This window comes from Pseudorasbora parva, chromosome 14 (assembly GCF_024679245.1).
Source record: "Pseudorasbora parva isolate DD20220531a chromosome 14, ASM2467924v1, whole genome shotgun sequence".
Taxonomy (NCBI): Eukaryota; Metazoa; Chordata; class Actinopteri; order Cypriniformes; family Gobionidae; genus Pseudorasbora; species Pseudorasbora parva.
This window is the reverse complement of record NC_090185.1, coordinates 30,890,357-30,916,075: the sequence shown is the minus strand read 5'-3', so window position 1 is coordinate 30,916,075 and position 25,719 is coordinate 30,890,357. Positions and strand designations below refer to the sequence as shown.

General features: G+C 38.3%; 2 protein-coding genes across 7 annotated transcripts in view; both read left to right on the top strand.

Moving 5' to 3' along the window:
- The window catches only part of rbm20 (RNA binding motif protein 20), an 86,773-nt gene extending 75,425 nt beyond the window's left edge, over positions 1-11,348 (top strand). For all 6 annotated transcript variants that reach the window (XM_067416226.1, XM_067416224.1, XM_067416225.1 and 3 more), the window contains 8 exons: positions 56-187; positions 261-340; positions 1,799-2,420; positions 3,466-3,558; positions 5,266-5,815; positions 6,072-6,179; positions 6,570-6,691; positions 9,817-11,348. In XM_067416226.1, the coding sequence (XP_067272327.1) occupies positions 56-187; positions 261-340; positions 1,799-2,420; positions 3,466-3,558; positions 5,266-5,815; positions 6,072-6,179; positions 6,570-6,691; positions 9,817-9,885 (1,776 nt within the window). In that variant the 3' untranslated portion in view covers positions 9,886-11,348. The remainder of the gene's footprint in view (positions 1-55; positions 188-260; positions 341-1,798; positions 2,421-3,465; positions 3,559-5,265; positions 5,816-6,071; positions 6,180-6,569; positions 6,692-9,816) is intronic.
- Positions 11,349-13,170: 1,822 nt separating this feature from the next.
- Positions 13,171-25,308, top strand: pdcd4b (programmed cell death 4b). Its single transcript, XM_067416220.1, has 12 exons — positions 13,171-13,316; positions 13,765-13,852; positions 14,157-14,459; positions 18,362-18,456; positions 18,532-18,645; positions 18,816-19,037; positions 21,872-21,969; positions 22,051-22,168; positions 22,317-22,424; positions 23,388-23,498; positions 23,577-23,716; positions 24,632-25,308. Exons 2-12 carry the CDS (start codon positions 13,810-13,812, stop codon positions 24,690-24,692), a joined length of 1,413 nt encoding a protein of 470 aa, XP_067272321.1. The 5' UTR covers positions 13,171-13,316; positions 13,765-13,809; the 3' UTR covers positions 24,693-25,308.
- Positions 25,309-25,719: the final 411 nt, after the last annotated feature.

Here is a 25,719-nt window from a genome sequence, read left to right as displayed (position 1 = left end):
GATCTGTTAGGATCACATTTGACACATTTTATGTTTCATGCATGCTTTCTGTCAGGCTTTTCTTGAAATGGCATACGTGGAGGCGGCTCAGGCGATGGTGCAGTACTACCAACTGCAGCCGGCCTCCATCAATGGACAAAAACTTCTCATCCGCATGTCCAAGAGATACAAGGAGCTGCAGCTGAAGGTATGTGTCATCCTGTCTCATCGTGATCACACTTGAACAAACCAAACTCTGAGTGTTTTACTTTCTGATGCAGAAACCAGGTAAAGATGTCGATTCAATCATCCAAGACATCAATTCCCAGAGAGAGCGAGATGAGATGCAGGAGACTGACAGGTGAGAATGACATCAGGACATATTTATGCGTCATTTTATAAGTTTGGGACCATATATTTATTTAAAAATGCATTTCACATATACAAGGAATTTCTAATGAATTAAAATCCAAAAATAAAACTCACATTTTTGAGGGAGTAAGTCAAAAGCGTCAGGATAAATACAACTGTCCTGATATCATAATGAAGGGAAAAAAAGTACTAAGGAAAGGGTGTGTGTGTGTGTGTTTGTCTTTGTTTATATTACATTGAGGGGACCAGATGTCCCCATAAGGATAGTAAAACCTACGGAGATCACCTACATTGTAAAAATGCAGAATGTTTCCTGTGGTGGGTAGGTTTAGGGGCAGGGGCAGTGTAAGGGGATATAATGCACAGTTTGTACGGTATAAAAACCATTAAGTCTATGGAGAGTCCCCACAAAGATAGTGAATCAAAAGTGTGTGTGTGTGTCCTTGTAAACCCCACATTATGGGGACAAAATGTCTCCACCAAGATGGCGATATCCGAAATCCTTGTCCTTGTGAAAACAGCTTAAATCATAATAAATTCAGTTTTTTGAAAATTAAATTAAATGCAGAATGTTTTCTTTGATGGGTAGGGTTAAGGTTAGGAGATATCCAGTTTGTACAGTATAAAAAAATCCTTGTCTATGAAAAGTCCCCATAAAACATATGTGTGGGTTTGGGTGGGTGTTTGTGATTTATGAGGACACTAATTTGTACAATGACATGGGTGTAACACTGGTATGCACGACACAAACATGAAATACGACATTTCATTTGTCCTCATATTTAACATAGCTTTAAAAACATACTAAACACTGTTTTATTAAAATGCAGAACGTTTCCTGTGATGGTAAGTTTAGGGGCACTGTAGGGGGATAGAATTTACAGTTTGTAAAGTATAAAAACTATTATGTGTCCTTACTTATATAGCAAAACAAACGTGTGTGTGTAAATTACTGCGTTGTAATGGCAGACGTTTTGGTGTTCAACTTTTAAAATTGCATACAGTATAATATTATATGCATGTTACTGTATGGTAATATAGTACAGACAAACAGCATTTACTTTAACATGAACAGCTAGAATGTAACTACCTTGAAACTGATAAAGGTGTCTCTTCTGACAACTGAAGATAGATAATAGTGCTCTGCTGTCGACTAGGTTTAGTTCTTCATAGCTAAAGTAGTGGTGTCCTGCTATTCTTAATCAGTGTAGCTTACAGCTCCCTCTGTTGGTGAAAATAATCACTGCACGACTGCTCTGGTTACCAGCAGGCTATGATGGATGGGATTTTTTTGCGGTGTATTTACAGGCTGTTTTGAACATTTCCCGGGGACGTCTTTTCACCCTAATATAAAAATAAGAATGAGTACATTTGTGGGTTTTTTTATGTTTTGTAAAATATTTTTCTTTGTTTTCATCATTGTCTCGACTGCTGCTGGTTTGTGTAGGTACCACCCAGAACGTGCAAGATCTCGTAGCCCGGTCAGTCGTTCTCTGAGTCCGCGCTCCCACAGTCCGAGCTTCACTTCATGTAGTTCTGCTCACAGTCCACCGGGGCCGTCCTGTCGGCCCGACTGGAGCAACGGCATGGGGCCCCGGCGGGCCTCTTGGGACTGGACGTCCCATTCCCGCGGCGATGAGGACCCCCGTGAGAGAGACGACTGGAGGAATGACGAAGAGGAGCGAGCCAACGGGTGGCTGTCCGAGCGCAGGAAACCCTACCTTAAATCAGGGGACCGGATCAGCCCTCGTATGGGGCCCGGGGACGAGCGGGGCAGGGATTGGTACCCACGCGGAAGTCCTCAGGGTTCCTCCTTCTCCTCCTACCACTCCATAGATGACTTTTACAAGAAGGATTCACTTTACAAGACTGATAAACTGAGCAGGCCACAACATCAGAGACATGAAGGGAAAAGTAAGAGACGGGAAGGTGGCGACTATCACAGGCCACGACACTCGGAGTCAGACGTGACGGACGACACAAGCTCCAGCCGGATTGCTGAAGACAGAGGACGTAGCAAGAGGTCTAGCCGAAAACAAGATAAGGAGGAGAAAGAGTCCGAAAATCAGGCATGTCCTACACCTTTCACATCCTCATTAGGGATACTTTTGAGAACAACTGTGGATAATGTTTCAACTGAATCACAAGATTTGAAACCATACACTTCAGAGTTATGAATATTAAATGTATTATAGATTTGTGTGTGTGTGTGTGTGTGTGTGTGTGTGTGTGTGTGTGTGTGTGTGTGTGTGTGTGTGTGTGTGTGTGTGTGTGTGTATAGGCCTATATATATATTATTAGCTAATTTGCGCTGCTCTTGGTAGATTGCGCTGGTCATTATGGAAATGTTCTGGCTGCGTCTGTTCTTTAATTTGCGTGTCGTCAGTCGATCACGCACAGAACTTTCCACTGCCATCACGCTAATTTGAGGTTTAGTAAATCTGGCCCTTAGTTCTCATTCGTAAGCAACTGTCATACGGGTTACAGGTGAGCTGTAAATCGCTCATCTGGGTGGCCGTTGATTTCTCCTGGAGACTGTTCCTTTTGCCTGGTCACATGCCTGTCATATTCCTAAACCACCCTCGCAAACACACCATTAGATAAAACATAGGTGATATCCTTTCCCTTCAAGGTTCATCGCTGGAACAGCATGATACATCCACACAAGGCAAACATGATCTACTAATGATTCATTCTCACATTTTAACATATAGGGAGGGACCTGTAAAACCTACAAAGGGCAAGTGTGTCAGTGGATACATGTGGAGCGTTACTGACCTTCATGACCCTGGACACAGCTGTCTTTACATGTCTTGTACAGCTGTCACGAAAAGAAAAGCAAAAGAAAAATGTATATGTACAACTGATGACTGCATGAAGATAAAAATGTATGAATTACAAAACAATTGCATATTTATTCTGTGGAATACGGTTATATGAATAAACACTAGATCAGACCCTCATTACCTCTCAGATACCAACTAGATGTTGCTTGCCACACTAATAGCAGAATAGATAGATAGGATATTTATAAAACTATGATTCTCTATTCGTTAGGTAATAAAACCCTTCAAGACAGTATTTGAATAGCACTGCTTTTTTAATGCATTACAGAAGGAAGAACATAAAGCCAAAGAAAGATCAGCATCTCCTCATAACAGCAAACCTGAAGAGTCCTCAAAGTGTGACAGAGATGGGGACAGTGAGGTAAACATTCATTCATCTATAGGGTGACCACCTGTCTCCAAATTGGGAGTTTTTTTGCAAGACGTAAGAAGGTATCCCACATTTAAATTATGGCTGTATTTTTTGTCTTCCTTGGAATTACAATACCACAAGTAATAAATATAATATAAACACTTGATTGGCATTTAAAAATCCATTTGCGCAGCCATTTTCTAGCTAGAGTGGGAAAATTAACCAAGCAAGAATACGGGGCTTGACATTAACACCCCACCAAATGCTGCTGTATTTCAGCCAAGACCATAAAAAAATATGGACGACGCGTCCTCACTGCCTTCCACTGAAGAAAAGTGAAGCCGCCAATGTCCAAATATGGCGCTGACATCTTGCGCAGATTTGGGATGGGAGTCTGCGCTGTAGAGAGCAGGAAGTAGAGCTGTGATATCAAAAGCCTGTCCGCGCTCTCACAGATGCAGAACAATTCATTATGTTGGTGTGAAATAAACAGTTATGCGAATGTAGAAATTTAAAGCTAAAGCACCAATCTGCTCCCAAAAATGCAGAAAAAAGTCTGTTAGTGCCTAAGTGACAATTTCACTCAGAGAAGACGTCAGTCTCAACTGTCAATCATGACGTCACACTCCCCGTTTTTATAGCATCAAATAACCGACTAAAACCAAACTTATATCAAAACTGAAATATCTCAAACGCTTCCAATGCTTATTTGCCGCAGAATAGACACAATACGCTGTCGCTCTCATCTCTCCGACTGTGAGTTACACACAAGTTGCACACCTCCACTCACTCACTTCTTTCATTTGCTCCGGATGCTGTAACAGAGGCTTTCAGAGTGGGAGTTTTGCATTGCTCCAGATTTTACTCATTACCCAAAGTGTGTGCACATAAAACTGCCTTTTCTGCTTCTTATTGCGTTTTAACAGTCAAATACACACAAAATAATGTCAAAATGCCAGTCTTGGCGAATGTTCATATAAACTCAGCCAATTATGTTTTAAGTGAACGTAAACAGTTGAGAAATAAAACGCATGTGTAACTGTACAATGGATCCGTGCGTCATGATATATTATTCTCAATATACACTGCCAGGACAAAAAAAGTTGCTGTTTGAATTTAAATAGGCAAATGATACATGTTTGGCAACAGTTCTTCTATCACTAACTGATGGAGTGTTTATGTGTTATGGAGTGTCTTTTCATTTCTTAAACACATATAGGAAGACACATCCTGGCTATTCCAGGATGACAATGTCAAGATTCCTCAGGCTCAAATTGTGAAAGAATGGTTGGGAGGGAGCATGAAGAATAATTTTCACACATGAATTGACACCTCTGAGTCCAGACCTTAAATTCACAAAACATGATCTTGACCAAAAATGTATGCACCACTTGATGGAAATAACATCACATTTATTTCCATCAAGAGGTGCATACATTTTTTTGGTCAGGTTCAAGTGTGAAAATGATTCTTCCTGCCCCCTCCCAACCATTCTTTCACAATTTGAGCCTGATGAATCTCGACATTGTCAACCTGGAATATTATGATACAGTTATAATAAATTTGTCATCCATTGTTCTTTGATGAATAGAAAATTCAAATAAAACAGCATTTATTTGGAATAGAAATCTTTTGTAACATGATGAATGTCTTTACTGTGTATATTGATCAATTTAATGCATCCTTGCTGAATGAAAGTATTAATTTCTTGCCAAGGGACTGGAAAGTGGAGATGATGGAGAGGAGGAGAGTTGGTATCCTAAAAGCATGGAGGAACTGGTGACTGTAGATGAAGTCGGAGGAGAGGATGACTCTATAGTTGAACCGGATCTACCTGATTTTCAAGAGGAGGACCGGGGAGTTGAGTCGACGACAGAGAGCCCTAAACCAAATGCCAAGACCCCAACAGAAGTCGAGGACAACGTGGTGGAGCTTCCTACCCTTCCAACACTGGATTTGGTCCCAAAGCAAAGCTCTGGGGGTGCTCGGTCCTGCCCCGGTGAGACACCCCTGAAGGCATCTGCCCCAGAGCAGCCGGTCTCTCAACTCAACCAGTTCCCGTCCCATGAGTTCAAGAGTGCTTTGGAGGAGACCTGCACCACCGCTGAAATGGATACACAGACCAACACAGCCACACCATCGGGGCCTCCAAACCACAGCAGCACAAGTGAGACTGGGAAAGTGACAGACTCGAGTAATGACGAGAGAAAGGCGGCAGAGACGGACAACAAGGAGCCATGTCTCAAACAGGACAGTCAGAAGAAAGGTACCCACAACCGACTAGTTTGTCAGTAAATGCGTGTATGAACCCAGTGTTGGGGAATGTTACTTCCTGATACTAATACGTAGTTCTTAGTAGATCCTCATAACTACAGTAGCCTCGAACAGTAGTGCATGGCACTAAAAGCGTGGGTGCGGTGGCAGTTTAATGTGATTTACAGGCTTAGATGAAATAACGTCCTCACGTCCGTGATTCACAACAAACCTTTAAGCATTTTATTCCACCTGTTTTTCTATTCTAGATATTCCTGAGTCATTACCGGCCCCTTCACCTCAGGCGACAGACATCTCTGCTGCATCACCGTCTCAGGATCAGGAGAAAGCCATCAGTGAACACAGCATACCGTTAGGTACGTCCAACAGGGTCAAAAGAGTCGAGCCGAACACAGTGTAGTCCGGAAGAAGAAAGTATGAGCAATAGGAATAGCAGTGCTTTGCTGTGCAGGCAGCGCTAATGAACCGCTCTGGCTGTGATGTAGGCTCTCAGTGGGTAACTGAAGCCTTTAAGGCCAGCTGATGTCAGTGGAGCATTTGTCATCCCGTTGAGTGAGGTGTGAATTGCACCCCCGAGGCCCGAGCTTGTGTACTCATTACCACACAGCTAACGCACTTGATTCCCTCACAGAAGAGCTGACTTTACACCCCTGCACATACACACACACACACATACAGTATATAGCTCAGAAAATGTGGCGTTTTGGTGGTGTTCTGATTTCTGGCTGCTTTTGTTGTTTTGGCAGGTGTGGAGTTCATTGTGCCAAGGACGGGATTTTATTGCAACCTGTGTGGCTTGTTTTACACCAACGAACAAACAGCCAAGACGTCACACTGCCGGAGTACAATTCACTACAGGAACCTACAGGTCATAAATACAAACATGCAGTCTTCCTTTCTCTATCCATTAAAATATGAACATTTTCTCTTTCTTAACCTTTAAAGGGGCACTATGTAGTATTTTGCAGTAAAATATCCAAAAACCACTAGGCCAGTGTTATATATTTTGTTCAGTTGAGTTCTTACAATATCCCAAATGTTTCCAACTATTTGTAAATTGTGAGAAAATTGCTATTTTAACTAAGGACCGGGACGTTTCAGCATAGCGTCTGAGGGAGTCGCCTGTCAATCGCATCATATCTGCGCTACCCTCGGTTTCCGGTTTTATTTGGCAGGAGTGCTTTACTCTTAGCAGTGTGAACAAGTGAACGCACGGAGTAACGTCATAACATCATTTTAAACACACTTAAATGAATCTAATATGATAAACAGAGCTATGTTACCTCATAATCATAACCGGAAGAGCGGATCAGTGCAGGCGCCCGGCGAATGTGTCCCGTCCCGTCATAATAAAAGTCCCAGTGTTTGCGAGGCGGGTATTTGTTTAACAATCGCTCCAGCGGCCGTGCTCAGCTCCACAACACTCGGTCCTGCTCTGCTTCACACTACAGTAACGTTAATAACCGCATGCATGAACGTGATTTCTGCCCGAGTCCTATTTTCCACCGGCTGTGAGGTGAAGACCACATGTCCCAAGATGCTGCGCTCACACTTTGCGTCATCAAACTACGCATCTGTTTTGAATAGGCGCCCTCCAGTGGACGGAAAGTTGCATAGTGCACCTTTAAGGTTATATGTAAATTTACTGTTTTGTCACCATGACAATACACCATAAACGACTGTAAAATGATTATTTAAACAGCTTTTGCTGGGTTTAAAATAAAAAAATAAAAAAAATAAAAAATATGAATATTATTTGAAAAACTTAAAATTAGAAATGGTGCCTTGGCGATAAACTGAAATAAGTTTAAGTTGAAACACTAAAATTATTAACTGAAAAATAAATGACAAACATATTTATGCAATATTTAAAAATAAAAATGACAAAAGTACATACCGAAATGACTAAAAATTAAACCACAATATATACAAACATATACTTTTATAAAACTATGATAAAACTAAAATAACACTGAAATTATTGAATTCACGGGTTCCAATCAATTCCATGGCCACTGGTGTATAAAATCAATAAAATAAAATTGCAATAAAACCAATCATGCTTCTCTGTCTGGCAATCCCATGTACAAGTCCGGGTTTGGCGGTTGCCAGGAGAATGGTACTTGTCTGGCTGCATTGTGCCAAGTGTAAAGTTTGGTGGAGGGGGTTATTGGTCTTGGGTTATTTTTATGGGTTGGGTTTGGCCCTCTTAGTTCCAGTGAAAGAAACTCTTAATGTTTCAGCATTCCAAGACATTTTGGACAATTTGATGCTCCCAACTTTGTGGGAACAGTTTGGGTACGGCCCCTTCCTGTTCCAACATGACTGCGCACCAGTGCAAAAAGCAAGATCCACAAAGACATAGATGAGTGAGTTTAGTGTGGAGGAACTTGACTGGCCTGCACAGAGTCCTGACCTTGAACCCAATAGAACACATTTGGGATGAATTAGAGCAGAGACTGCGGTCAGGCCATCTCATCCAACATCAGTGCCTGACCTCACAAATGCGCTTCTAGAAGAATGGTCAAAAATTCCATAAACACACTCCTAAACTTTGGGAAGCCTTCCCAGAAGAGCTGACGTTGTTATAGCGGCAAAGGGTGAATCAACTCTAAATTAAACCCTATGGATTACGAATGGGATGTCATTAAAGTTCATGTGCATGTAAAGACAGGTGTCTCAAAATGTTTGGCCAAATAGTGTACAAGATTAGCTACACTATAGTCTAGCAAACTACATGGATGCTGCTTAAGCAATTGAATCAGTGAGAATTTATAAGAGTGGACTAAGAGGACCACTTAGCAGAGCGTCTTTGACTATTGCTCGCTTGGCAGTAAAGCCGCACGCAAACAATGTGAAATTCAAATAGTGGTGTAGCATTTAGCCATGCTACACGGCTACTTGTTGGAAATAGTACCTTGTAAGTGAAAAGGTTACACTTACTTAGTTACTCGCCACCACTGGTGACGGCAATGTAAGATCGACTGATCTAAGGAGCCCTGTCCTCTGGGTGGGATATAGTTTCTCATTATAACCCCTCAGAAACACACACATACAGACAGACAAACACACTCTCCAACACAACATAGTTGAGGCGGCAAGGAGCCGGACATTCCCCGTCATCATAGTCAGACCACAACCAGCTGTCATGTCTCTCAGACTAGAGTGGTCGGCCAAAGAGCGTCACCTCATACTTCACTTCTCCGCCTTGAGGTCTGCCAGGCTGTGTTGAGTTTACAAGAACTACAGTGAGAAGGTGACAGCTGAAATTAACCCCAGAAAAGCGAGAGAGAGAGAGAGAGAGAGAGAGAGAGAGAGAGAGAGAGAGAGAGAGAGAGAGAGAGAGAGAGAGAGAGAGAGAGACTATAAACACTACAGGAAACACCTGCTTTCCTCCCACATTTTGACCTTCTTCTGTTTCAGCTCTCCTTGTTTCACTGTTAAACAAATACGCTTTTTCATTGGACGTGCATTTATGGGAGTTTACATGAACTACATGCACTTTTATATCATAAAAACAGACCCCAACATGACTCTCAACTGTCAACTTCCTACTCATCAGCACAACATTAGTACAAAATATGATTGGTATTTTATTTGGTTCAAATTATGCAAAAAGTGTGACTATATTACTTAAGATGACTAAATTAGGATACTTAAAAAGCTAGCTATAAAATTAGCCTTAGCAAGTCAAAGTTTTCTGTCAGTTTATCCACTGTTAGACATTGTCAGTGGACAAATTACATAAATGTTTGAGTTTGAAAAGTATATCTTTAATAGAGTTTGGTTTCTGGGCCAAAAGTGCGCATAAACATGCAATATCTAATTATAGCCTAAACTTCAGTATAAAAGTCAGGTGCTGTCAGTCAGCCATTTTAAGTCAGAGAAACCAAACTGTTGCTCTTCAAGGCTGAATGGCTGCTTGTATGCCTGTAATTTAAAAGTAAACTGTCATTTGTGTTATTTAATGGGGGGTTGTTTGTGTTTTTATAGAAGTATCTGTCACAGCTGGCGGAGGAAAGTCTCTTGAACTTCCACACGGAGTCACCGAAAACTGAATGAAACGTGAGACTACTGGGACTGCACCACTGCTGGGACACACTGAATGAGACAAAGCCATTGAGAGACAGAGAGACGCAGCACAAAGACAAAAGGGAAGATAAGGGACACAAGGAGAACCAGAGCTATTGGATCCTAGTGTTCTTTAGTTCATAGCAATGTGAAATGTATGAAAGTTTTTTACGACTTTAAAAATGGGTAATTAAATATATTTTAAAGGAATAGTTCACTGGAAAAAATTAAATGCAATACTTTTTTTTTGTCAGAGAAATACAAAGTGATTTTTCAGAATGTTTATGCTGGTGTTTTTCTGCCCAATGGAAGTAAAATGGGGACTGTGGCTCCGAAATGTGATATATATATATATCATAAAAGTAGTCCATGTGCAGTGCTGGGTAGTAATTGATTCCTCAAATTAAATGATTATATTACATTTTAAAATACTTGTAATCAGACTACAGATACTTTTTCTTATTGATTACATAATCACTTAAACACAAAATGGCAGTCTGCTAAATTACGTAATAAACAAGGACCTTGGCACTTTTGTCGCACTTGAACTACGAATAGACAGAAAAAATGGACTGGGTTCGAGGAGCTTATATTTATTAATAAATAAAGTAGCAAATCTTACCTTCACGGGTCAATTTGACCGGCTTCGAAATGAATAGAATGCAAGAAATGCTTCAGTACACATAGAAAAACCTGACAAATGCTCAATTAAAACCTAAAAATGCTAAAACTTTACCAGAAAACGATTTTATAATGTCTACATGCGTATCTGAATGCATACTGAAGAGATAAAATCAAGAACTGACTTTAGGACCCAGCTGACGAGTGCATTTGCTCCATATAGAGCTACAAGGCCATCTAGTGGCAAGAGTCATGAAATATCATGTTTCTTTTCACAAGAGGTCGTTATAGACACCAAACTTTACCCAATGTGAGATTTTTTTTTATTTAAATAAAGCTGAAAGAATGTGAAGAATGTGCTTAAATTATATTATTTATTGAGTTAAATAAAAATAAAAAAAATCTATAGAAAATAAAAATAAAATGAAATGATATAAGCTTTCTGGACCAAATATATAAATATAAAATATAATTTTAGGGCTTTTAGGCCAACACAAACCCAAACCCCAACTCGAGAAAGCCTGAAGTATGTTTAGTGCACATTGCGTTGTTGATAACAAAGAGTGAAGTGCATTTTCTTTCTCTTTGAATCAGTATATGCTACAAGAGTATTCTATTGAAATCAATGTGATAAATGAGTTAGGTCAAAAGTAATCCGATTACATTACCTAAAATGGAATGTAATAGATTATGTTACTAACTACAATTTTCATCAGTAATTTGAATTCAGTAATGGATTACAGTTTGTGAGTAATCTATACCCAGAACTGTCTATGCACGCTATATTCTTTTGAAGCCATAAAGATCTTGGTGTGAGAAACAAACTAATATATATATATATATATATTTTATACCTTGACTACAGAGCATGACGTGGAAGGAAAATATATCATGGCTATGTTGTACTAATTTGTTCTGTTTGCAATTTATTTAAATCATGGCCAACAAATCATTTATTATCGCTAACAAACCATTAAAAATGTTACTTGAAACACAATAAACGCTAACTGGAATAAAATATAAAAACATAAGTTTATTTTATTTCTTATTTTTGTTTAGCTGAAGCTGAAGCTAAATAAACATAACTAATAAAAAAATAATAAAAAAAGATAGACATATTAAAAAAAAGCCCAATAAAAGACAAAACCGCATAACAAAATTACAAACATTTAAAGTGAAAACGGAAAATAAAAAGTATAACAAAAACTATAACTGTATATATACTAAAATCACACACACTGTAAAAAATTATATGTTCAATAAGTTATGATAACATATGTTTTTACATTGTTTTAACTCATCAAAATAAGTTAAGAAATGTTAAACTTGTTTTTATTAGTTATAAAAGATGTAACTCATTTTTTAAAGTCAGATTAACATAATTTAAGTTGAAATAACTTAAACATCCAAGTCGATTGTACTGCAAAAGTTCAAAATTTGCATTTTTTTACTTTATATATATATATATATATATATATATATATATATATATATATATATATATATATATATATATATATATATATATATATATATATATATATATATATATATATTCTGCTTCCACGTCACAGTTCCCATTCTCTTTCATTGTATGGAAAAGAGCAGCCGGAACTTTCTATAAAATATCTTCATTTGTGTTCCATGGAGGAAAGAATGTTGTGAGGTTTGAACATGAATAATGACAACGTTGGTCGCTTTAAAAGTAAGCTGTCTCTACAGTCCAGGAATTTTTATTACACTGTGAAAAATATGTATCAGAATGTGAAATGCACTGGTAAGTGTAGTGTTTACATCATTTGCATCTGCCTCATTCATACTCTAAAGCTTGTGTATGTGTTGATTTTCCTCTGTAGACTTCAGTGCCTTATTTCAATTTCTATTTAAATTTGAAGAGGTGTAAAATAATCCTCAGGTTAATACTTGTGAGTATTCTGTTATATCGTATTTTCAGTGATCATTTTTTGTCAGTGTTCAGGTCTTGAATTTCATGCTTGAAATACTCATTTTTCTAAAGTGCCTTTTAGGTGGTCAAGAAGTATAGTGAAGACTCAAAATGCTAAAACATTAGTGTAACTTAATGTCTGTCATGCTATTTTGCTTTTACTTTTCATCATTGCTGTACACCGAACTTAGACTTTAGGGATACTTGAACTGGACCATGCTTATTTATCTGATATTAAATGTATTGGTTAAAGATAAAAAGTGTGTGTGTGTTGTGTGTGTGTTATAATGCGAGTTTATTATTGGAATGGTTCTGGATAACTTTTACTCTGCTGTTTTATATTCTGTTTAATAATAGCATCCCATTTTCTGAAAGAAAATCTGTATAATTATTTTGGGTTGCATTTATGCAAATATCGAATAAACATTTTGGAAAATAGCGTGGCTTGATATTTATGTGAAGCATGGTTCGAATATTGGCCAGCACATTATAAAATAGCCCTTCTTTTTTTACCCATAGTATTTTAATTTTATTTTTATGGGTCAGTTGAATAATATAACGGAGAGAAAGAGACTTCATCCTCACCCATGCGCATCTGTTACATAATGACATCACTTCAGCGTCCATCGACGGGCGGCGGAAAGTCACGATCTTTAACGAACGCCTCGTAGAAAATACGAGAAAGACCTGCTTCACCCGAGCTTAATTTTCATTGGTTACTTTGCTATCCGCCTCTATTATTCTGACCAATCAGAGAGTTCGTGGGGCAGCATTACGCTATTGAGTTGCTGGGCAGAGAACACAAAATCAACACCAGCGGAGAGTAAGCTCGAACTTGGACGACGCGATAAAGCAGGTTAGTATGATTTGTTCTTCGTCGACGGGATGTTGTTTGAAAGAAACTTATTTTGCAACGTATAACACTTTTGAAGGTTTTATCTCACACGCTGCATCAAATAAAGGTAAAAAACGCGTTTGTTCGCTGCACGTCCCGAGGCTTTGTTTATGTTTATGTTGCGCTCGTGCCTTTGCGCGTGCACATAACACCATATTAAATGCGTGTTCTGCGTCAAATGTAAAACGCGTTAATAAAACGATTATGAAAACTAAGCATTGCTTCGTCAAAACACTTCGTTTTAGAGACTGCGGGTCTCCTGTCTGTTATGGTAATGCGTCCATTCATTGTATCAGGCTTGTGTATGAGCCAAATGGACGCTGCTGATTGGAGCAGCTGTCCGAATGTTTTCATGTATTCATTAATTTATGCTTTAGACATATTAACATTAATATCTCTGCATTCCTAGGTGCAAAGGCACATTTCATACGCTGAAATACTTAATTCCTTAACCATGGCAACTGACTGTGAGGCATGGCTTAATGCAAACCCCGTTGGTAAGTTCAAGTTGATTTTTACCGCGACATTTGTTTTTTATTTTTGTTTTTTATGTAATTTTAAATGTTTCTAGATCAGTGTATGAGAACTATTTGCCCTTATAGTTTTTTTATGATTTCTCGGTGACGTTGCCAAGGTCAGGGCTATCACTTGTTTTTTAATCTCAGTGGAATAAAAAGTAATTGAATGGGCCCAAACGTTGGCCCCTTAGTGCTAATGCTTTATTTTTTTTATTTTTTTAAATGTATATTTATTCACATATAATCAAAATTGTTATGCATATTCACATATTGTCTTCTTCAGAGGCTGGAAATCTTAGCGATTCCTTCCCCTCTGGGGACGAGGACAGCCCCTTCACTGGAAATGTCAATAAAGAGATCAATGGAAACTGGATATTGGCCCCGACCGGGAGCATTCATGAGGCAAAACTCAAGGCCAAGGTGAAGAGACGTCTGAGGAAGAACTCCTCCCGGGATTCAGGCCGGGGCGACTCGCTGAGCGATAACGGAGATGTGGTCCGGGCCACGGTTCCCCCCACCAGCCCTAAGGGCAAACTGCTTAACCGGAGGTCGAGGATGGGCAAGGGACGAGGCCTGCCGAAGAAAGGTACTGGTGCTGGTTTTATTCCTTAAAGCCCATTCATACCAAGAACCATAGCTTTATTCGCGTCTACACCATCGGACCAAAACATTCTGGACTTAACATTCTGGCTTTATGTTTTCAAAACAAATTAAAGGGTTATTTCACCCAAAAAGGAAAATTAGCCCATGATTTACTCTCCCTCAAGCCATCCTATATGACTTTCTTCTTTCAGATGAATACAGTCTGAGTTATATTAAACAAATGTACTGCCTCTTCCAAGCTTTATAATGGAAGCCCAAAATTTGAAGCCCAAATAAGTGCATTCATCCATTATAAACGTACTCCACATGGCTCTGGGGGGTTAATAAAGGCCTTCTGAAGCGAATCGATGGATTTGTTCAAGACAAATATCAACATTTAACATTATAAAGTGAAATATCTAGCTTCCACCTGACGGCCTTCCAAAAGCGTAGCTGGCGCAATGATGGCGTTGGATGCAGTGTAAGAGGTGTTACACTTTCTTTGCGCATTTAATACAGTAATCCACTGGAAGCTAGATATTTTACTTTATAATGTGTTATTAATATTTTTCTTACACAAACCCATCAATTCGCTTCAGAAGGCTTGTATTAACCTCCAGAGTAGGTTTATAATGCATGGATGCACTTTTTTGGCTTCAAATTTTGGGTTGCCATTATAAAGCTTGAAGAGCCAGGACATTTTTATATATAAATAACCCTATTATTAATATAACTTGTATTTGTCTGAAAGAAGAAAGTGATATACACCTAAGATGGTTTGAGTGAACGGACTGACACACTTAAGCTACCGAACTCCACATGCGTTCATAACAGACGGTCACTCCCATTCATTCATTCAGATGTTGTTTTACCCAGTGGTGGTCCTTTTGTGGAGGGTTCAATGACCCTGAGTGCAACAGACCTGAATTGATTAGGAAAGGTCTGGCTTGCAGAAACGGCCCACATACTGTCCGACTGGCTGTGTCAAGTACACTGCGTGTATGCTAACTTGCTGACATAATGCCAAGCCTGCAAAAAAAACAACTCCTCGACTCTCTTTGTGTCTGACGGTGATCATTTAATCGTCTAGATGAGTGTTTTAGCTGAGATTATGGTCCCCCTCCTGACCTTTCCACCTCCCCCATCACCCGAAAGATGACTAAATGCACACTTCTCTTTTTGAGTCCCTCTGCGATGGCTCAGTCGGCCCTGTTTGTGTTACGTAACCTGCTGCTTAAGTCAGCCCACAGGGCAGGGCAGGAGATCCTGTTAGCTTTTTTTGGCCAGAATCCTCCTTCAGATGCAGGAGTTGCAGTGTAAATGTAGTTGGTTTGGAAGTGCCATACATAAGGTAGAGTTCTCCACTTAATCCATGTTGGCCTGAGCAGTGGATTACAGCATAATGACAATCATCTTTGCGGTCAGGTTCAGCAGAAGCCAGTAGTGTTGTTTTGCCCTTAAATAAGAAATTACAAATTGATGACATTTTCATAGTCAAATAGTAATTTGATCTAAGAGCAGCAAACCTATTTCTAAATGCATGTTGATCTTGTGGACTATTTATCCATGCGTTCTTCTTAATCTTCTCGTAATTCTTTATCAAAATGTGAATTAAATTTTTGGGTGCAGTGTCAGACTCCATTTTGTCCGTTTTAACCCCGCCCCTTTCTGCCTCCAATCAATCACCAACCAATGGATAGAACCAACCCTACATTTTTCTTTTTCAATAATTTGAATCGCTGGGATGTACATCACAATACTTAACAAAAAAGATTTGTGACTAAGTTTAATGAAGAACAATTTATTTAAACCGGAGGACAAGAAGGGCCCTATCTATCTATCTATCTATCTATCTATCTATCTATCTATCTATCTATCTATCTATCTATCTATCTATCTATCTATCTATCTATCTATCTATCTATCTATCTATCTATCTATCTATCTATCTATCTATCTATCTATCTATCTATCTATCTATCTATCTATCTATCTATCTATCTATCTAAGCACTAATATAATATAGGGGTTGGAATCATAGTGGTACCTCACAATATATGATACATGGCTTACAGTACTTATAATATCACGATACATCAGTTCTGTGATAATCAATATATAGACAACGATGGCCCATGTTATTTGTTACATTTCTTGCATGGTAGGCAGGGCTACCGAATCAGGACTTCTTCTTCTTTGGTTAAAGCGGCGTTTCACCACACTCTGTCACAGGAAAACCTAGCGTTTGGAAATCTAGCACTTTGTGGGCCTGGTGTCAATAAAAGCTTTTCTTTGGCTTACAAGGAAATTTTCAGCTCCGAAACGATATAAGTATATCCTTATATCCCGATTAACTTTCATATATCAATGGCTGAAAGAAAAGTCGATTTCTCAATTCATGACTTCTTTAAACGTGGCAGGGGCATCTATTATTTTACTCTCACTGCTGTCCGCCATCCCACGGAAAACCTCTTTTTCTTAGGCTAGTTATCTTATGTTCATGTTTCCCTCATTCATATGTTGAGCGCCACCTCGAGGAGCCATGAAGTAGAGATGCTGGGAGCAGGGAAATCTATTTAGAGTGCCTAAATATTTGGATATTATGTGCCAGCATATCGATTAACATATCACACGGAGAAGAAAGACAATATATTGCCCAAGCAATATTTTGTCCACCCCTAATGCATTCTCTGCAAAAAATAATGATTAAAAACTATAAAGGGGTCATAAAACACACAATTTCTGCAAGTCTTATGTTAATATTGAGTACCTATTAGTAGTATTACATCCTTCATATCACCGAAGAGTCTTTAGTTTTATCATATTTATAAAAGACAGATGTGTTGTACCGATTGTTTCCAAAAAACAGCCGAACTCATGGATGAGTGCAGTAAGCGGGGCTAAAGAATATCGAGCGTGCACACACTCCCTGGATAACTTTAGATTTACTATACGTTCGTGCTGTTTACATTTATATGCACTTGCACGCTGAATGCCAACAAAACACAGACATTTGATGCAGTTTCACTCACCGCCTGTGGTTTCGACTCATGACACTCATGACCGGGAACAAACAAACAAACTTGCAGAACTCTGTTGCTACTCCAGGAAAAAAACTGCATCCACTGTTTCCTTAATGCTGGATTATTTGGGAAGCTGAAAAAGGTTAACTTTCCCTCACACCCAAAAACACTCTTCTTTAGTGACTTTTAGAGCTGATTTCGTGGTCTAAAAACAAGGACGGCTCCCGTAACCCAAATAAAGCTTGTTGAAGGACGCGCTCTGGCTTTCGTTCTGGTTGATGTGTGCGCGAATATCCGGGAGAAGGGCCCATGCAAGCAAATCCGGCATTTATGACCTCATACAGGACAATACTGTCACAAAAGTCATTTGTCACAGATGCTGTCATACATCCAACTAATTTTTTTTTTTTTTTTTAATTTGGCCATGTTTAGCATGAGAATCCAACTCTTTAACCGTGTAAACAACTCAGAAAGAAAAAGAACAGTAAAAAAAACAACAGAAAGTATCTTCTTTTATGCTCCACAAAAGAACATTTACACTAACGGATGCCACTCTAAGCCTTGCGTGCACATACTGCTTTGGTGCTTTTTACCGATTTGGTTAGCATCAGTTTCTATTTCTTGGTTCAGTATTAGTTTGACACTTGCGGTTAGAGCTCTGCACATATCGAGAGATGATGTCAACAGCTGTGAATTAAGGGACGACACTATGCGGTGGACATGACAATGGCAGGAACAGCATGTACTTGCATGTGCCGCAGCAGAAGGCATTGAAAGAGTCATAAGGTTTTCGTTCTTCTTCCCGTTCTCGACATGACATCGCTTTCAAAGTTCCTCCAACGCATTTTATTGTTTTGAAAAGATGTGTGTTTTGTATCTGTAGGTGGGGCTGGCGGTAAAGGTGTATGGGGAACACCAGGGGAAGTTTATGACGAAGATGAAGTTGATGTTAAAGATCCCAATTACGATGCGGAGCAGGTAAGAACCACACAATACAAACTCGCTTTTGGTTTTATCACCATGCAAGTTGGCACTCAAACTTCGTTTCTCCAGGAGAACTGCGTATACGAGACGGTCGTCCTCCCTCTAGACGAAGAGACATTTGAGAAGACTGTCACTCCTATCGTTCAAGAGTACTTTGAGCACGGGGATGCTAATGAAGTGGCGGTGAGATTTATGACTGTGTTGTTAAATGAGGAGATGGCTTTTGCCCTTCTAATCTAATCGGTGTTATGCAGTGCTCTGCAATTATTTTTTTTATGAGTAAACAAACATGTGCAGACCTGTGAAAGGGTGCTTTCTCATTATAATCAGAACATCTCACTCTGTTCCTTCAGGAACTGCTTGCCGAACTGAACCTGAGTGGCATGCGTGGGGACGTGCCCATGCTAGCCATATCGCTAGCGCTAGAAGCGAAAGCCAGCCACAGGGAACTGACGTCACGGCTGCTCAGAGAGCTCTGCGGCCGCGTGCTTACGGCTAGTGATGTGGAGGCCTCCTTCCACAAACTGCTCAAAGAGCTGCCCGACCTGGTGCTGGACACGCCAGCGGCTCCTCAGGTAACACGCTAAAGCCAGTGTGCCTGAGTTTAAGGTGTCTGTAACTATTGCACAGATATAAAGGCCAATTCACACCACAATGAATTAATTACATATGCTTATTCTTATTATGAATCCGTGTTAAAAATGAATAAATGATTTCTAGAAGTGAATTTAAGTGGCATGAAAAGAAGATATGGCCCCACTTTATATTAGGTGGCCTTAACTACTATGTACTTACTGTGTTCATATTGTATTGCAAAAAACTTTTGCTGCTATTGAGGTGAGAAAGGGGTAGAGTTAGGGACAGGTGTGGTGGTGTGGGTAAGTTTAAAGGTGGAGTTATGGGTAGGGGAAGTGTCAAACGTGTAATTACAAATGTAACTACAAAAATTAATTACAGATGTAATTACATGCAGGTATTTTTTTTTAAATGTAAGTACAATGTTAAAACATGTATTTACACAATAAGTGCAATGTATCAAATTATTAATTAAAATGTTAGTACATAGTAGTTAAGGCCACCTAATATAAAGTGGGTCCAAAGATATGAATGAATTATTTATGACATTTAATCATCAGGTAAAGTTCATAATCATGAAGCGCAGGTTTTTGCAGCGTAACATTTGCCACAGTTTCTAAGCGCCGGTGCGTCTTCATGTTTGCTCTGCTAAAAGCATGTTTGATGAGCTGCGGTTAACAATGAGAACTGTGTGGTCGGAGCGTGTCTGGTGGTGCGGATGAACCAGTCAGAAGAAACTTTCAGCTGTTTCCTTTGGCTTCATACAAACACCAGAGCTTGTGCTTTTGTCTGGCTGTGTGCAGAATGCTGGGTCAGCGCTGTGCCTCCAAACACACTCTCTGCTGTACAAACACATTCACTCAGCTCTCTCCTGTCAGCCTTCGCTCATACACACGAGCAGATGTTGTTTGAGTGCTAGAATGTGGCAAACGCAACCCTTTCTCCCCATCACACCCAACACGGCCTGAATACAAAGGGTAGACAAAACAGCATGTGTACAAATATTGACCTCCTACTCCATTATGAACTGATGTGCATTACTGCATTTTTTGACAGTGTTCCCTCCAGCTGTGCACACAACTGCTCTGTTTACAATTTCAGTGGAATTTCAAAAATATTACAATGAGGAACTTTGGGCTTTTTTTATGCACTTTTAAATTCAATATTTGCCATGTTAACTGATTTCAGTTCCTTTTTGGGTGTGGGTGTGTGTGTGTGTGTGTGTGTGTGTGTGTGTGTGTGTGTGTGTGTGTGTGTGTGTGTGTGTGTGTGTGTGTGTGTGTGTGTGTGTGTGTGTGTGTGTGTGTGTGTGTGTGTGTGTGTGTGTGTGTGTGTGTGTGTGTGTGCGTAAACAAGAAATGTTTTTCAGTGGAAAATATTTAGAATGAGTAGAAATTTTAAATATTTATTATTTTATTATGACAGTGTGAATAAAAAATGGACCAGGAAATATTACTTTATTTATTTTTTAAAAATATATTTAATTTTTTTTATATTTTATCTGTTAATGGACGACCTAGTTTAGCGTCGACCATAAAGTAACATTTAATGTGAAATATTATTTAATAAGATTTATTATTTGTAATTATTATTATTATTTGTGCAGCTTTATATATATATATATATATATATATATATATATATATATATATATATATATATATATATATATATATATATATATATAAATGGCTATTTTAATTCCTTATTATTTCAGTTCCTTTTTTAGTGTCAACAAGAAATATGGAAATGCTTTCAGTGGAAATCTCTCAGAATGAGTGATATTTATCTGGAATTATGAAATACATTTTTCTTAATTTATTCATGTCAGTGTGAATAGAGAGTGGACTAAGAAATATTACTTTATTATTATTATTTTTTTAAATAATCTTTATTCACAAGTGCACAAAATGGACCAAGATTAGAGTTGACAAAAAAGGTAATATTTTATGTGAAATATTACTGCTTGATATTTAATAGGCATATTTTAATAGCGGGAATATTTAAAGCTAAAAAACTATTTTAATTCATAATTATTTTGGTTCCTTTTTTGGTGTCAACAAGAAATATGGAAATGCTTTCAGTGGAAATCTCTCAGAATGATATATATATATATATATATATATATATATATATATATATATATATATATATATATATATATATATATATATATGTTTTTTTTTTTTTAAGCGTGATCTGAAAATGGACGACCTAGATTAGAGTTGACCAAAAAGTAAAATTTTATGTGAAACATTACTGATTAATAAGATTTAATATTTGTATTATTTGCCAGTTTTTGCAGCTTTAAAGAAATGCATATAAGCCCATTTTAATTTCTAATCATTTCAGTTCCTTTTTAGCGTCAACGAGAAATACGGAAATGCTTTCAGTGGAAATCTGAGTGATATTTACCTGGAATTAAATGTATATTTTATTTTATCCATAACAATGTGATTGAAAAATGGACCAAAATTAGTTGATCAAAAAGTTAAATGTGAGGATTTGTCATTGGTAATATTTTAATATTACTATCGTTAAATAATTTTAAAAAAATCTAAGTTTTGAAAGCCTTAAGGCCCCATTTCCACCAAATTTACCCAGAACAATTTTTGCCAGGAAACTTTTTTTTTTTTTTTTTTAGACCTGCTGCTGTCTGCGTTTCCTAAAGTCCTAAGTGTCGTGCGGTCTAAAGTACCGTGGAAAATGAGTCCAGTGTTGTAGGACTGCACACAACTTTCCAATAGGAAATAGGCTTAATAAACGAATTTCTGTTTCTTTTCAGAATGAGTGATCTTCACCTGCCTAATTCCCATTTGCTTTTGTCTTGCAGATGCTCGGCCAGTTCATCGCTCGAGCCGTTGCAGACAACATCCTCCCGAAAAGCTTTATTGATGGCTACAAAGGACGAGTAGACTGTGAATACGCCAGGTATTGAATTATTTTACTCTTATTGGGTCATCGTTTGAGTTTTGAAAGCGTGTCTGACGTTGGTTTGTGTGGTTTGATCAGAGCCGCTCTGGATCGTGCGGCTGTGCTGCTGAGAATGAGCCGCTGGACCGGCCTTCGCATCGACAGCCTCTGGGGTTCGGGCGGCGGACAGAGACCTGTCAATCAACTCATCAAAGAGGCAAGGACACGCCCACTTACTGGCTGCCTTACATAACATCTCCCTTTGTGTATGAAAGGGCAAACTGGAAAATTTTACGGCACATTAAGCATCAACGCATGCATTCAGCCTGTAAGTCTAACGGATTGCACAATCGCTGTTGTTGCAGGTTAACCTCCTGTTGAAGGAGTACCTGTTATCAGGCGACACCGTGGAAGCCGAACGCTGCTTGAGAGAACTGGAAGTTCCACATTTTCATCACGAGTTTGTTTATGAGGTAACACGGCAACAAAACAGGCATTTAAAGGACAACTCTGGGGAGAAATGACCCTAGGGGTAATTAACAGATGGTTACTGAGTAGATCGTTCTCTGGGATGCGTTTTCATGGAAATCGAATGTAAAGAGTTTTATCTCTAAAAGCAGATTAGCTTATAACACTTGTCAATGGGGCACAGAGTAAGTGAAATTAAATCGCTAGTTAATACCACTAACACGGCTCAAAATAGCCTCACACTAACACAGTAGCATAATGAGGGTCCCTACATGCAAACTGAAGCATTGAGAACTTTGTAAGTGTACAAACAGTTTAATAAGAAGATACTTTATAAACACAGCGCATTACGCGTTTACGGACAGCAGCCATCTTGGAAAACAGTCTCGACTAGTCGAGCCACGAGCGCTGTGCTAAGTGAGCTGGTCGATAGGAATTAAGTTTGTGAAATGTAATTACACGGACATGCATGAATTATATCTGTTAATTAAAATATATGGTTGACTAACTACAAGGGAAGAAGGTGTCCCATATGAGATGCCAAGTCACAGTTCATCACTGCACAGCGCCCGTGGCTCGATGAGTCGAGACTGTTTTCCAAGATGGCTGCTGTCCGTGAACGCGTAATGCGCTGTCTTTTTAAAGTATCTTCTTATGAAACTGTTTGTACACTTACAAAGTTCTCAATGCTTCGGTTTGCATGTAGGGACCCTCATTATGCTACTGTGTTAGTGTGAGGCTATTTTGAGCCTTGTTAGTGGTATTAACTAGCGATTTAATTGTACTTATTCTATCCCACATAGACAAGCGTTATAAACTAATCTGTTTTTAGAGATAAAACTCTTTACATTTGTGAAAACGCATCCCAGAGAACGATTGAATTACCCCTACGTTCATTTTTCACCGGAGTTGTCCTTTAAAGTGGAAAGCCTGATACGGCTCTGCCTGATTATCTTCTTCTCCTTCAGGCTGTTATCATGGTCCTGGAGTCTAAAGGCAACAGAACGCTTCAGATCATCCTTGAGTTGCTGAAGTCTCTGTGCGCCTCCACGGTCATCACTGTGGACCAGTTGAGACGGGTATGACGTCACCTGCTGGCCACTTTCAATTACTGCAGCTTTGAAAGTGCTTCTTATCAGCGTTGTCTCCTCCTACAGGGATTTGAAAGAGTCTACATGGACATGGCAGATATCAGCATTGATGTTCCATGTGCGTACTCGCTCCTGGAGCAGTTTGTGGAGCAGAGCTTTAATGCCGGGGTCATCGACAGAACTCTCCGGGACCTCTGTCCTTGTCGGTGAGGGAGGCATTTGCTTTGTTTTTGTTCTTTTTTTGTATAAAGGCACAACTTTGCTTTATTATTGTTGTTGTTATTACGTGATTTGTTATGAATTATGTTTATTATGAATAGCAGTAATGTATACAAATATTTATAATTTTTCATAAATCATTTATTAAAAACTATGAATAGTAATGTATAAAATATATTCAATGTTATTACAAAATGTATTATTACATAAAGTAATTATTGGCATAAATATATTAATGAAGTTTTAATATATACAAATTATTACATAAAATGTATTATTATATGAAGTATTTATTGACACAAATATATTTATGAATAGTTTTAGTAAATAAAAATGATTACATAAAATGTTACATAAAGTATTTATTGACATAAAATATATTTATAGATTTATTATATACAAATTATTACATAAAATGTATTATTATTATTCACATTAGTCATAAACCCAAATGAAATCATTTTCTTAAGATATGAAAAAACAAATGTATTATTGAATAGAATAAAATGTATTATTAGTATATATTTATTATTATTACATAATGTATTATTATTATTATTATTAGTAGTAGTAGTAGTATTACAAAATTTTTAGTCATGTACCCAAATAAAAAAAAATATTTCTTACAAAATGTGTTTATTATTGTTATTATTATTTGTAGTATTAGTAGTAGTAGTTTTACATAAATATTTGTCATGCACCTAAATAAGTTATTACTTATATCATATTTCTTATGAAATGTACATTATTTATCATTACATAATGTATTAATTAGTATATTTCTGAATAGTAATACAAATTATGTATTTATATATTTATCATTATCACACAATGTATTATTACATTAAAAACCATTTAGTCATGTACCCAAATTAACTTAATGTATTGTTTTTTTTTGTCAGGGGCCGAAAGCGGTTCATGAGTGAAGGAGATGGTGGACGCCTCAAACTGGAAAGCTTCTGAGTTCAGGAGTCCCACAAGCCATTTCTGTGGCAGCTGCTCCAGTTCTGATGCTCACTGGAGTTCTGTATTTCTTTACGTTGCTTGTATTTGTCATGCAAGTTTAAGTACTAAAAACTTTCCTCCTGTCAGAACACAATGTGACCGAAGGGCCAGGCACTTTTCAAATCGGAAGGAGATGTAAATCCCCCTCGATCCTTCTGATGTCACTTTTATAAGCTAATCCTGAAAGTGCCACACTTATGACTTAGTCATTCCATGTTTTGTATTGCCGAGTTCACTGCCACTCCTGTTCTCCAGTTAGCAGTGTTTGTAGAGACTTGTGGATTTGTGTACATAGCTTTATAAGTGGGGGCATGTAAGTTGGAAGCTTTCTCCCTCCTGGGCTGCTTTTTGTATGCTGTGCTTAAGTTTATTTTCTCTTTGACTTTTCAAAGGTGTCATTTCTGATGGTTACTGACGAAAGGACACAACTGAGCAATGTACAGCAGCTGGGATCATTTCACAGAAGTGTCGAGAACATTTATTTTTATATTTCAGTAGACTGGTGGATGTGAAACATACCTAACTTACTTGCTCTTTGTTTAAAATGGTTGACAAATAAATAAGTTTGTCATTACTGGTATTCGGAAGTTCTTTATTGGATGGATGGATGGACGGACGGACAGACGATTGGACCTATAGAAAGATGGATGGATGCGATAAATGGATAGATAGATGCATGCCATATGGATAGAGATTGATTGATGGATGAATGCCATAGATGGATGGATGATGGATAGAGACTGATGGATGGATGTCGCCATAAATACATCGATGAGTGGATGAATGGATAGATGGATGCCATGAATGGATGGCTGGATGCAATAGATGGATGGATAGATAGATGGATGCCATAAATAGATATAGACGTATAGATGGATGGATGGACAGACGTATAGAAAGATAGACGGATGGATGGATGGATGTCTTTAAAAGATCTTGTGATAAAAAATATAGTGAAATTATGTTTTCTACTTTAACATATTTT

What these genes read in the sequence shown, in the direction of transcription:
- pdcd4b (XM_067416220.1), top strand. Translation starts at nt 13,810, where the DNA reads ATGGCAACTGACTGTGAGGCATGGCTTAATGCAAACCCCGTTG. An exon ending in CCAATTACGATGCGGAGCAG is followed by an intron (nt 18,457 to 18,531) that starts GTAAGAACCACA and finishes TCGTTTCTCCAG; the next exon opens with GAGAACTGCGTATACGAGAC. An exon ending in TCAATCAACTCATCAAAGAG is followed by an intron (nt 22,169 to 22,316) that starts GCAAGGACACGC and finishes CTGTTGTTGCAG; the next exon opens with GTTAACCTCCTGTTGAAGGA.